We start from the raw sequence: 12365 nt of genomic DNA on the forward strand, positions 1-12365 counted from the left end.
TGAGTAAGTAATGAGATGGGTGAAGAAAACAGAAATGACACCAACCAATAACGACCAGACAGATAAATGATTAAAGAGATAGAACCTACAAGAGAGGTCAAACTTTTGAAAAACCTAAACCTATTCAAGAGAGAGTATCTGAAGTTGTAACTTTGAATAATGAATTGGTTGGAGACAATAGAAAAGACACCAATCAGTAATATCACTGGAGGATAAATCTTAAAGATCAAGAACTATCAGTCATGAACAATAACATGACATGGAAAGGAAACACAAGCCACACTTACTTATGTTTTAGTGGTGGTGGCTTAGAGCCTCACCAAGAGAGATAAGTGACAGGTAAAAAAATAGAATTTGACATGCAATGAATGTGGCTAAAGTTTAAACTAAAGATTAGACAATTATATGACAAATAGGGATTCATGCCAGATGTTAACACAATTACATCATGCCTGCTTGCCACATCTGTGATTAATGGATTACCTGTGATTTCCAGGACAAGTAGTGGGTCCAGCATTGGTAAGATGGTCATGAGATCTCTCATCTTGAAGTCTCCTCTGGGGTGAATTCTGTCAGACCTCAGTGTTCCCGAGTTGAGCAGCGCCACATCACCGTTGCAAGCCGCCATTATGATATCACAGATAAAGTTGCCAAGGTTGGTCTCGGAGGTTCTTATTGATGAAAATCTCCCATCTAGCTCGACACTGAAGTTGCCTAGAACTTCATCCATCTTCTTCCCTACTACATCTGTATCCAAATAAACCAAGGACATTAACAAAAGGGATGTTGATAAATGCTTGTACTAAAAACAATGTTAGGACCCACTGCAGTGGCTTCAAAGTGGATAAATTCTAGTTCAGGAAGGACAGGCAAAGAGTGCTTTATGAAGAAGGTAGTCGATTGGTGAAAAAATTTAGGAATTGTGTGACGAATACAAATATGATGAGTATCAAATAGAGGTTAGATGAACAGGCAAGGCACTTGGAAAATAACTGATTCACAGGAGCCACCATGTATAAGCTGACTGGCCTCCTGTAGTCTCCTTATATCCTTGCATTCTTTGTGTATTTAGAGGAGGGACTGTGGAAAAGACAATCACGTGCCTCTTATAGAAGAAACTGCCCCTTGAACACATGCACTAGCCATCACCCTCCCTTTCCTCTATGATATGTGAATTAAAATTATAAAAATGTATGTAATGGTATGAAGACTGCACTAAAACATTACTAAAGTACAGTATGTACAGTAAGTAGCCTTTCAAGACTCACCCTCAAACTCTGTCAAAGTTTCCTTCAGTTCAGGATCCAGCTCAAAGGAGGAGTCCACCACCACCTTCTTGATGTCCACATTCACCTCCTCACCCTCTTGGGTGAGGGTCAGTGCAGAAAACTCCCTGAAGTCAGTCCCACTTTTGAGGATGATCTTACCATTTATCTGCAGAAAGAACAATTATACATAACAAATACTGCACAGCTCTCAGCTCTGGAATTAAGGCCTTAAAGAGGTGACATAATTATGCTATTTGATATGTGAGTGGCAAAGGAAATTATTGAATGACTATATCACCTACAAGAAGATAGCCAAGTTGAAACAGTAAGAACCTGCTCAAAAAGGGAATATATATATATATATATATATATATATATATATATCTATATATATATATATATATATATATATATATATATATATATATATATATATATAAGATTTTTTTTTCAAACCAAACAATTGATGAATGGAATGCCTTACCAGATTAAAGATTATACACATATATGAGTAAACATATCATAAAATTTGATAGAACATGGGACATATGAACTTGACTTAATTCTGTAAAAATACAAGCAATTACAAAGAGCCAAGAGCCTATGAGTGCTAGCTGAGCACTTAACCTTCTGTATTCCTTGTTTGAGATTTGCTGCAGGAATTACTCAAGGATAAACATGAATGAAGGAAAGTCTGTGCCCTACCAGGGATTAATGTTGTAATGTGGTATTGTGCTGTGAGCTATAACTGTAATATAGTGGCTTACTGGGTTTGTCTAAAATATTATTTCCCTTTATTACATATGACTCCTGCTTTGTTTCATGTGGAAGGCCAAGGCAAAAAATCTCTCCATAAATAGATGAGAGGCTGAGATGAAATATCTTCTTACCTTTACTTCCTCATAAACATGGTCATGACCTCCTAAAATGAGGTCAATTTCTTCCACATTTTCGGCGAGTCTAATGTCATTGGGTGTTCGCATATGAGTTAGAGCGATCACGTAGTCACAACCCTGAAAAGATACACGGAATACTGCACTTACATGAAAAGTGACATCTTTACAAAAAGCTGTCTAAAGAAAAAAAATTGTGCATAAATGGGAATGGAGAGAAAAATGTTGGGTATAACGTGGAGAGACGGGAAGTGAGCGTTATGGAATAGAGAACAAACAAAGATTGAATATTCTCTAATGACCGTCAAGAATAAGAAATGAACTTGGGCAGGTCACAGCACCCATAGCAATCCAGGAATTGTATAAGTCAGGGCAGACAGAGAGCCAGAGGGAAGACAAAGGACCTTTCCAATATTTTCTGCCCCTTGGGTCCACCTGGTTCACTACATTCGCCTCTACTTCTATTATTTCTAGGTTACCACTGTTACTTTCAATAGTCCAAGTTATCATTTCTATGCACTACTACTTATTTTTAATCATCATTTGAGTATATTCAACCTATGTCTGTTCTCTAATTCACGAGGAGCCATGTCTCGGGCCATCACAGATAAAATGCTAACTTTCAAGCTTGACTTCCGAAGACCCCAAGGAACCTGATTCAACTTACCTCATTCTTGAGTGATGTTGCAAGTTCTCTGCCTCTGTCCACATAGTCTGTAAATGTGACTTCATCGGCATTTATGGTTGCTAACGTTGCCAGCCACTCCTGCTCCACCAAGCCAATCTGAGGAATGATCAAGGATGAAAACTGCAGTTCATGGAAGCTGATATTTTTCATTTCCACTTCAATCCCAATCTTGCCTACTTTTTGCAAACCATTCACTTCCCATATCTTTTCATTAATTATTTTCTAGATATCTGATACCCATAGTGACAACCATATCCTAAGAATAACATAGCTGGTCAAGTGCCATTCTACCCCAATGGCATTATGTTTCCTCAAGTCACCACTTTCTGGAAACAAGCTCAACAACTCAAGATGCAACTGGGAGAATCTGCATGAGGAATAAAGTTATGGTATTCTGTAAGCTGAAAATTTCAAGTACATTTTCTTCCCTTTTACATTTTAGGCACATTTCTTAGCTACTTTATTTCACTACAGCAAGTATGTCAAAGTAATACTTGCTTGATGGAAACAGCTTGGTTCCTTAGCAAACTTATTTATCATAACAGCATGGAATAAATAATTTAATTTTCAGTGGGGTATTGATCAAGTTTAACATGTTGACAAAAAATTATCCGATACAATTTTTTATTCGCTGTGGGTGAAAATCTGTCAAAAGTGCACTGCATCGAAGCCTGAAGGAACAAGTGTGGGAAAGCTGCTGCCATAGTTTGAGCATTGTGTTTGGCAAAGTCACTGGAAGGGACAACAACAGCCTGTCCTGACCCACCAGCCCAAGCTTCCAGCCGTGCCAGTTGACTGTGTGTGTGAGGATGCCGCCAGCCAAGGGTTTGCCAGTCTCGTTGTCTTCCACGTTGCTCATGAGCCAAGGAAAAGTGGTCCTCTCAGCCACATCCACGAGTCTTTCCAGTCCAAAGTCTGAAAGGGCAAGGCAATGAGTTTGAAAAAGTTAATAAGAATAGCTATAGTTTCTGTTTGTGGCCTCACTTTACTGACCATAACTATCACTGAAATGCCCCTCAACAATTATTGATGAGCAGTGAAGGGTACACACATAATAGGGGCACTAGGGGCACTGAAGAAAGTTTTGTGAGGAAGTGTAAGCATGAGGGTAAAGAGGAGGGGTATAGGTAACATCATTATCCTCTGTCATGCATCAGAGACATAAATGTGGAATGTAGTACTGCAATCACAAATATGTGCAACAGAAAGGAGCTTTACAATAGGTATGTGTGGTGTGTCAGAATGGGAAGTAGAAAGTAATGAAAGTACACATGTAGGAGAGGCTTGGTATTGGTGTAACAACAATGGAAGTATATTGTAGAATAGTTGAATGGGTTAAGCGTGGTAATGTATTGAAAATGATTGAGGGAGAGGGTGTCATGGATCAATAGTGCCACGGGAGGATCTGCCCCTTCTTGAAACATATGAGAAAGTGATAACTGCTTGGGAATAATTTTTTTCCAGCAATCCTCCCAGGAATCAAACTCAGGCCCCAATGTAAGCGGCAGACACTCTAGGGTTGACCCATAGGATAGCCCTTAAGGATAGGGTTTAAGGTCTTTGGAGTCTTTATCTGCAATTCTGGCCATTACAAGTGGACAATTATTGAAGAAAGAGAGTTGGTAGGCAAAGGATTGAGTGGGCTGAGAGGGAGTGCTGGAACAGGAAAAGTTGGAGACACTTTTGCCATGGCTGCCCCCTTGAGGGAAGTTCCTGTGAGGGAACAGGGCATCGGAGATACAAAGTGACAGATAGATGTACCTTATCCATGAATTTATTTAGCCTTTCTTTTAAGGTATCTATCATATTGGCACTCACGACTTGACTACTAAGCCCGCTTCACTCATTGACCACTTCATTTCTTTCATATGTCTTTATAAAGAATAAATCTCCATATATCCATCCTTGTTATTCAATTCTGTGATGACAGTCAACCTCTTCTTCCACCAAACACAAGAACACAGAGCACTACTATGCACTACATCTGTGACAGACATAAATATCATTGAAGTATATTAACCTACAAAAAAAACATGAATCATTTACTTACCAAAGTCATGATTGCCAAACACTGCACAGTGAATCCCAAACTGGTTCATGACGGGCACCATTTGCTCTCCTTTGGTGAACGAACTCACTGTAAGGAAAAAAAAAAACCTGTGACGTCTCATTCAAGTGTAGGTAAGGCTCATTAAGTGGTCATCCACTGTACAGTTTCTCGTTTGTATGATTTTTATTGTTTCAACATGCTGTTGTGACAACTTGTACCCCATATTTTCCTCTTTCTTACAGCACAGGAGACAGTCCAAGGCTAGCAAAACACTGCTTCACAAGAAGTTAAGGTAACTGAGGAAGGAGCTGAAAGACACTGATCAAAGTTAATTTGAGAGTTGTATTGATGTATGGAGGTAAATATTTGGAGGCAACACACTGCAGATTTTATGAACATATCTTGTTGCCATATTGGTACAGTAGTACAGTGTTCTTTGTTAAGGAGTAGGTTGTGTAGAAAAAGTGATAACAAAAAACAAAGGAGAAAACGAAGGGAGGAGGAAGTGTTAAAGAAGAAGGAGAGGAAAGAAAAAGTGAAATAAAAAAAAATCAAAGGAGAGAACGAAGGGAGGAGGAAGTGTTAAAGAAGAGGGAGAGGAAAGAAAAAGTGATAAAAAACAAAGGAGAGAACGAAGGGAGGAGGAAGTGTTTGAGGTGAGGAGGAAATGAGGAAGGGTGGGAACAGGAGAGAAAGAAAGGGGGGGGGGGGGGAGGAGGAGGAATAATAAGAAACTGAGCTCCATTCGTCCCCCGAGGTTCCTTTTTCTTTCCGCCACTTACTAATGGACGGCGCCAGGATGTCCCCGCTGAAGAGGATGAGCGGGTCCTTCTCGGCATGACTCTTGAGGGCTGTTTTGAACCTCGCAGCCCCGGCCTTGGGTTCGGTGGGCTGCTCTTCCACGTTATACACATCGTTGAAGTGGAGGATCGTGATGGACGGGGCGCGGAACCCATTTGGGACAGCCGTGGCCTCCCCATTAGTGGTGGTAGCTGAGGACTCCGCCGACACCATGATTGTGGCTGGATCCGATGGGGAGTTCTTGGGGGCTGATGGAGTGCCCTGTGAATACAAGATGGTGTGTTAACCTTTTTGAAATGGGTGGATGGTACTTATATTAATTAATGAGACGTATGCACTATACTAATAACTGAAGGAGGGATGGGTTTGTATGCATCTGATAGGACCTTTCTTTCCTGGTGTTGGCGTGACCTGATAATCCAGAAACTTCTTGCGCTATTAAATTATTGGGTGATAATCTTAAGGAGGCAGATACGCGATGTACTAATAACTGATGGAGGGATGGGTTTGAATGCGTCTGATAGGACTTTTCAGTGTTGGCTGCTGGGGTGACCTGATAATCCAGAAACTTCTTGCTCCATTAAGTTATTGGGTGATAATCTTAAGGAGGCAGATACGCGATGTACTAATAACTGATGAAGGGATGGGTCTGTATGCGACTGATAGGACTTAGGTGCTGGCTGCTGGCGTGACCCGAAAATCCAGCAGAATAGTGGGGTTATATTTTTGCTCAACTGAATGTTTGGATAATAAACTTGATGAAACATATGTGCGATGTAGGTACTAATAACTGATGGAGGGATGGGTTAACATGCTTCGGATGGGGTTTCCTTACTGGTGATGGATAATGGCGTGTCTTGAGAATCCGTGTTAAACATTTGCTCCATTAAATGACTGGATGATAAACTTAGAGACATAATAATCCAATGTACTGTTATGCCGGACGTGTTACTTGGGTTCCGTGTCGCCGTCAGGAGACTCCGTGGCAGGGAGATATGTAAACACTGCACAGTTTCTGTAGTTTAATATTCTTCCTTAGTAGTACACTTCACTCTGACTCTTCACTTACCACTAGCTTACTATGACTGGGACTGGCCCTCTCTCGCCCTCTTCTCCTATATATCTCCAGAACAGTACAGTCTAGAATATTACAGTACATTTCAGATCATACAAGAACATGTAGCAAAAATATATGCGAGTTGGCAACACTTCCTGCCTGGCGCCTGGCCGCGCCCCGTGGGCGCGGACGGCTCGCCTTGCTCCCCGCCCCTTTGCTCGTTTCTCCGGGAGCCTTCTAGAGGCCTATGGTCGCCGGGGGAAGCTTCCAGCACAACACTATCCCCCCCTCTTAATTGTGATCGTCCCGATCACACACTTAACTATGTACAAACATAAGAGAATTAATCAAAAACATAATAATCGTCGTATCGCTGTGGACGCCTGCGTTGTCTCTGTCTTCTGTTCGTTGCCTCCTGCGCGTCTGTCTCTTGGTGCGCCTCGTCGTCGTCCGCTTCTTGGGGTGTCCCTGGAACATCTGCCGAAGCCGGGAGGTTATCTCCCTCGGCTGAAAGGGCCAGGAGGCCTACGTCGTCGTCGACCTCCTCTCGGTCCTGGACGTCCCTTGCGTTTTCGTCGGCTGGTGGGTGTCTGTAGTTGTTCCAGGTGTAGTTTCCCGGACCGTGGTACCTCCATAGGCGGTTGACGTGGACAACTTTCGGCTTGGTCTTTCCGTTCTCCGGATTCGGTAAGTCACGTCGGAGAGGCGTTCTAGCACAGTGTAAGGGCCTTCCCAGGGGCTCTGTAACTTCGGAGACTGTCCTTTCTTCCTCTGCGGGTTGTAAAGCCAGACTCGGTCTCCTTCCTTGAAGTCAACGTGGCTTGCCCTCATATTGTAACCGCGCTTCATGGCCTCCCCGGAGAACTTCAAGGCACCACGGACTTGATGGTGCACCTCTTCCAGCCGTTCCTCTAGTTGACGGGCAAAACTGGAGGCGTCCCTTGGAAGGCTTTCCCCAGGAGGCCTTCCTGTCAGTAGGTCCACCGGCAATCGCAGCTCACGTCCAAACATCAGCTTTGCCGGTGAATACCCCGTAGTCTCGTGGGCGGCAGACCTGTAGGCCATGAGAAGCGCAGGCAGCTTCTGATCCCATGAAGACTGATCATTGTTGCACTGCTTGGCCAACTCCTGGCCCAACGTCCAATTAAACCTCTCCACCATTCCATCTGACTGTGGGTGCAGAGGGTGGTCCGGGTCTTCTTGATACCCAGAAGCTTGCAGCACTCAGCAAGGACTGTTGACTCAAAATTCCTTCCCTGGTCGGAATGGAGCTCGTTAGGCACACCGAAGCGACAGAAGAACTCCTCCACCAAAACCTTGGCGATGGTAGTGGCTTCCTGGTCAGGGATGGCGTAGGCTTCCGGCCACTTGGTGAAGTAATCCATTGTGACACAGATGTACCTATTTCCGTTCGTCGTCAGAGGCAAGGGTCCTGCTATATCCACTGCCACCCGTTCCATGGGGCTCCAACCTGGTATAGTTGCAGTGGGGCACGGTGACGCTTCTTGGGCCCTTCTTTGCACAGCACACCTCACACGCGTGACACCATTCTTCCACGTCCTTCCTCATGCCAACCCAGTAGAACCTTTGGCGCAGGCGACTCAGTGTCTTCTTTACCCCTAGGTGTCCGCTGGTGATGCTGTCGTGCATTTCTTTCAAGACGCCTTCCCGGGACTTCACAGGTAACACCGTGGACCAGTAGTGGTCAAGACCATCATGAGAGACCCAGCGTCGCTGCAACACCCCGTCGTCTATCCGAAGAGTGTCCCACTGAGTCCAGTAATTCTTGGTGGTAGGGCTTTCTCTCGAGATTACTTCCCACCCAGGTCGCGTTGACGACTGACTCAGCCACTCCATAATTGGTCTCAGATCTCGGTCCTCCCGCTGCAGTTTTCCCAAGTCTTCCCATGGCACCTCCGCTGTCTGTTCCACTGTAGTGCGGCGGCACATATTCTGGACGCTTTCCCTCTGGAGGCAATGTTGACACTCCGGTAGGCATGGGCGCCGGCTCAAGCTGTCCGCGTTACCGTGTGTTAGTCCAGATCGGTGCACAATAGTGTAGTGATGCTGCTCTAGTTTACCTATCCAGCGAGCAAGCTGGCCCTCAGGGTTTTTCAGTGACTTCAGCCACCGCAATGCAGCGTGATCCGTGCGGATGGTGAAAGTTGCACCGTACAGGTAAGCATGGAAAAAGTCAAGGCTCTTGACTACTGCCAGGAGTTCTTTCCGGGTCACGCAATAGTTTTTCTCGGCTGGGGTGAGCTTCTTGCTGAAGTAGGCCACAACCCGTTCCATGTCGGCACATGCCTGAGATAGCACTCCACCAATCCCCTCATCACTGGCATCACAATCCAGTATAAAAGGCTTAGAGGGGTCTGGGTAGGTGAGTACGGGCGAGCTGATGAGGGCCTCCTTGAGCTTCTCAAAGGCAACCTGAGTTTCCGCTGTCCACTCAAACTTGCGCCCCTTCTTCGTCAGGAGGTGCAGTGGTGCAGCAATCGTAGCGAAGCCTTTCACAAACCTGCGGTAGTATGAACACAACCCGAGGAAGCTCCGCAGCTCCTTCACGTTGGTGGGTGTCGGCCAGTCCCTTACTGCAGCCACCTTCTCAGGATCAGTGCGTACTCCAGACTCGCTCACGATGTGTCCCAAGTATTGGACCTCCTTTTGGAACAGACAGCATTTCTTCGGGCTGAGCTTAAGGTGTGCAGCTCTAAACCGGGCGAAAACCTCTGATAGCCTTTCCATCTCCTGCTCGAAGGTCTGGCCAAAGACAATCACGTCGTCGAGGTAGATGAGTGCCGTCTTCCAGTGAAGTCCCTCCAGCACCCTCTCCATCAGCCGCTCAAACGTGGCCGGCGCGTTGCACAGGCCAAAGGGCATGACCTTAAACTGCCACAGGCCTTGACCGTAGGAGAAGGCTGTTTTTTCTTTGTCCTGTTCCGCCATTTTGACTTGGTGATACCCAGACTTCATATCCAGTGTTGAAAACCACTTGGAGCCCACCAAGGCGTCGAGCGTGTCGTCGATCCGTGGGAGTGGGTATGAATCCTTGATGGTGAGATCGTTGAGGGCTCGGTAGTCCACGCAGCACCTGAGGGAACCGTCCTTTTTCCTGACGAGCACTACAGCAGACGCCCACGGGCTGCTGGACCGCTCGATTAACCCTTGTTGCCGGAGATCATCCATTACCTCATCCATCTCCTTGCGACGGGCTGGTGCCATCCTTCGAGGAGCTTGCTTCACTGGGCGGTGGCTACCTGTGTCGATGTGGTGCTCTACCAGGTCCGTACACCCCAAGTCCAGGTCTCCTGTGGAAAACACATCTGCATTTCTCACGAGAAGCTCCCTGAGCTGTTCCACTTGGGGTTCCTCTAGACACTTGGAGCTCCTGTCAAACAGGTCGCGCAGGTAGTCAGGCAGCTCCTCCTGGGGCTTCGTCAGGGTTCTCCTGCAGACACAGGTTCTTGGTTTCTGGTCGATCTCTTGGCACAACCCCACCATGGTCCCTTGTTTTATTTTCTTTGGGCTGAAGGAGACATTGGCCACGACGACAGGCACTTCCGCTGCAGCAGGGTCTACCAAAGTACTGCCTACAATCACCCCGTTTTCTGCCGGGCATCGACTTCCACTCTCTACCACACACAGGCTAGCCGGGGGGGCACCCGTAATTTGACAGGGTAACAGCATCTCCGACCTCGGAGGAATAATGGTGGTGCGCTTGACCGTCACTGGCAGGTCTTCCTTGTTCACAGTCGTCAGTGGCACCCTCCTTCCTCTTACAGTCAGCTGCTTAGCTCGGAAGTCCAGCTCGCACCTGTGGGAGACAAGATAATCCATACCTAGGATGCAGGGGTCATCCATGTCGGCCACGTACACAGAGAGGAACTCTTCCTTTCCTCCGAGCTCAAACTTCACGTCCACTGGGCCTCTGAGCTCTGCGTAGTGTCCTGTGACTCCGCACAGTCGATGCGGCGTCTTGGGAAGCCGACGATGACTCACCACGTCAGGCCGCACCAATGTGCGTTCCGAGCCTGTGTCGACGACCACAGGCCACAACACTCCGTCAACCTTGCCCTCCACTTGGCAGCTTGTCATGGTGGTTCTCCTGCACACTGATATCTTCGGGGCATGTACAGGACAGACTGGTCGTTGCCCCGTGAACCAGTCCTTCTTAGTTTCCCAGTGGTGGTCCCTCGTTGGGGCACATTTGTCCGACACTCATTCTTCCAGTGCCCCTTTTCTCCACAGGTCCAGCACTTGGGTCCTTCCCTGGGCTTCTTCTTAGCGGCACCTTCATATTCCTTCTTCCTCTTATAGCATTCGTTCTCCTTGTGCCCAACCTTCTCGCAGTACCAGCACGTTCCTTGGAACCTGTCTGTGTCGCTGACAGCGCCCTTTCGTGCCCTAAAGCCAGAAGTCGAGTCGTCCCTGAAGCTTGACAAGCTAGACCTAACAAAGGACTCAAACTCCATGGCACGTGCCAGAGCTTCCTGCATTGATGTTGGCTTAGCTTGGTTCACTTGTATCTTCAGCTGAGGGCTGTCCAGGGCATCGATGAATTGATCACGCAGCAAAACCGTCAGCAGGTCAGGGGTGGCACCTGGGTATGCCTTGTGCGCCATGCTCTCAAGGTCCTGAGCGAGTTCCTGAAGAGACTCGCCGCGCCTCCTGTTGCGGGTTCTGAACCTAACCCTGAAGAGCTCGTTCTGGTGCTTGGTCCCATATCGTTGCTCCAGCGCCTGTGCCAGCCCGCTGTAGCTGCCCTTTGTTGCATTGTCGAGCTGAGCAAGGACCTCCAGCGCCGCCCCTTTGAGGCTAGTGGCCAGCTGTACCGCGCACTCTTGGTCATCCCATCCGTTCCGAGCTGCCAACAGCTCAAACTGAGCGCGGTAAGCCTCCCAGGAGACCTTGCCATCAAACTCCTGAGGCTTCTTTCTAACAGGCGAACCCAGCAGACCCATGGGGCTGGCGGAACTTCTTGCGGGGATAAACTCAGGCGAAACAGGGCTCAAACTACCCCGGACTTGCGTAGAAGGAGCATCTTGGGTACAACTAGCCCCTGCAGGCACTGGCTGTCCGTTTCCAGCCAAGCAGTCTTCAAGGGCCTTCACTCTGTCACTTACTTCTAGTATTTCTTTGTGTGTCGTCTCCCGTACCACCTCCATCTCTTGTTGAAGATTTGTGTGTTCTTTCTCCACTTCTATCAGGCGTTGTCCCAAGTTCGTGGTCACATCAGTCATTTCTCTTCGCACTGATTCACTTCCATCTTGTACTGCTTTTAGCTGTAGCTGTAATCCCGTGAAGCGATCTTCTAGCTGTTCTTTGAGTTCTTGGAGTGTTCCTTCTTGTTGTTGCTGTGCTCTTTCTTGTTGTTCTTTGAGTTCTTGGAGTGTTCTTTCTTGTTGTTCTATGAGTTCTTGGAGTGCTCTTTCTTGTTGTTGCTGTGCTCTTTCTTGTTGTTGCTGTGCTCTTTCTTGTTGTTGCTGTGCTCTTTCTTGTTGTTCTTTGAGTTCTTGGTGTGCTCTTTCTTGTTTCTCCCCCTGTAGTCTCAAGGCTTCCAAAAGTTCAGTCAACATGTCGTCCCTCTGGGCAGCTTGGGAACGAG

At 46.8% G+C, this 12365-nt stretch overlaps 1 protein-coding gene across 10 annotated transcripts in view; it reads right to left on the bottom strand.

The window, feature by feature from the left end:
• The window catches only part of LOC127007274 (5'-nucleotidase-like), a 73716-nt gene that overhangs the window by 13233 nt on the left and 48118 nt on the right, over positions 1–12365 (bottom strand). For all 10 annotated transcript variants that reach the window (XM_050878044.1, XM_050878039.1, XM_050878045.1 and 7 more), the window contains exons 2-8: positions 5682–5961; positions 4900–4986; positions 3616–3764; positions 2829–2945; positions 2159–2281; positions 1269–1434; positions 484–747 (exon numbers count right to left, since the gene is read on the bottom strand). In XM_050878044.1, the coding sequence (XP_050734001.1) occupies positions 484–747; positions 1269–1434; positions 2159–2281; positions 2829–2945; positions 3616–3764; positions 4900–4986; positions 5682–5961 (1186 nt within the window). The remainder of the gene's footprint in view (positions 1–483; positions 748–1268; positions 1435–2158; positions 2282–2828; positions 2946–3615; positions 3765–4899; positions 4987–5681; positions 5962–12365) is intronic.

The sequence above is a fragment of the Eriocheir sinensis genome, chromosome 35, assembly GCF_024679095.1.
Source record: "Eriocheir sinensis breed Jianghai 21 chromosome 35, ASM2467909v1, whole genome shotgun sequence".
In the NCBI taxonomy this organism is placed as follows: domain Eukaryota; kingdom Metazoa; phylum Arthropoda; class Malacostraca; order Decapoda; family Varunidae; genus Eriocheir; species Eriocheir sinensis.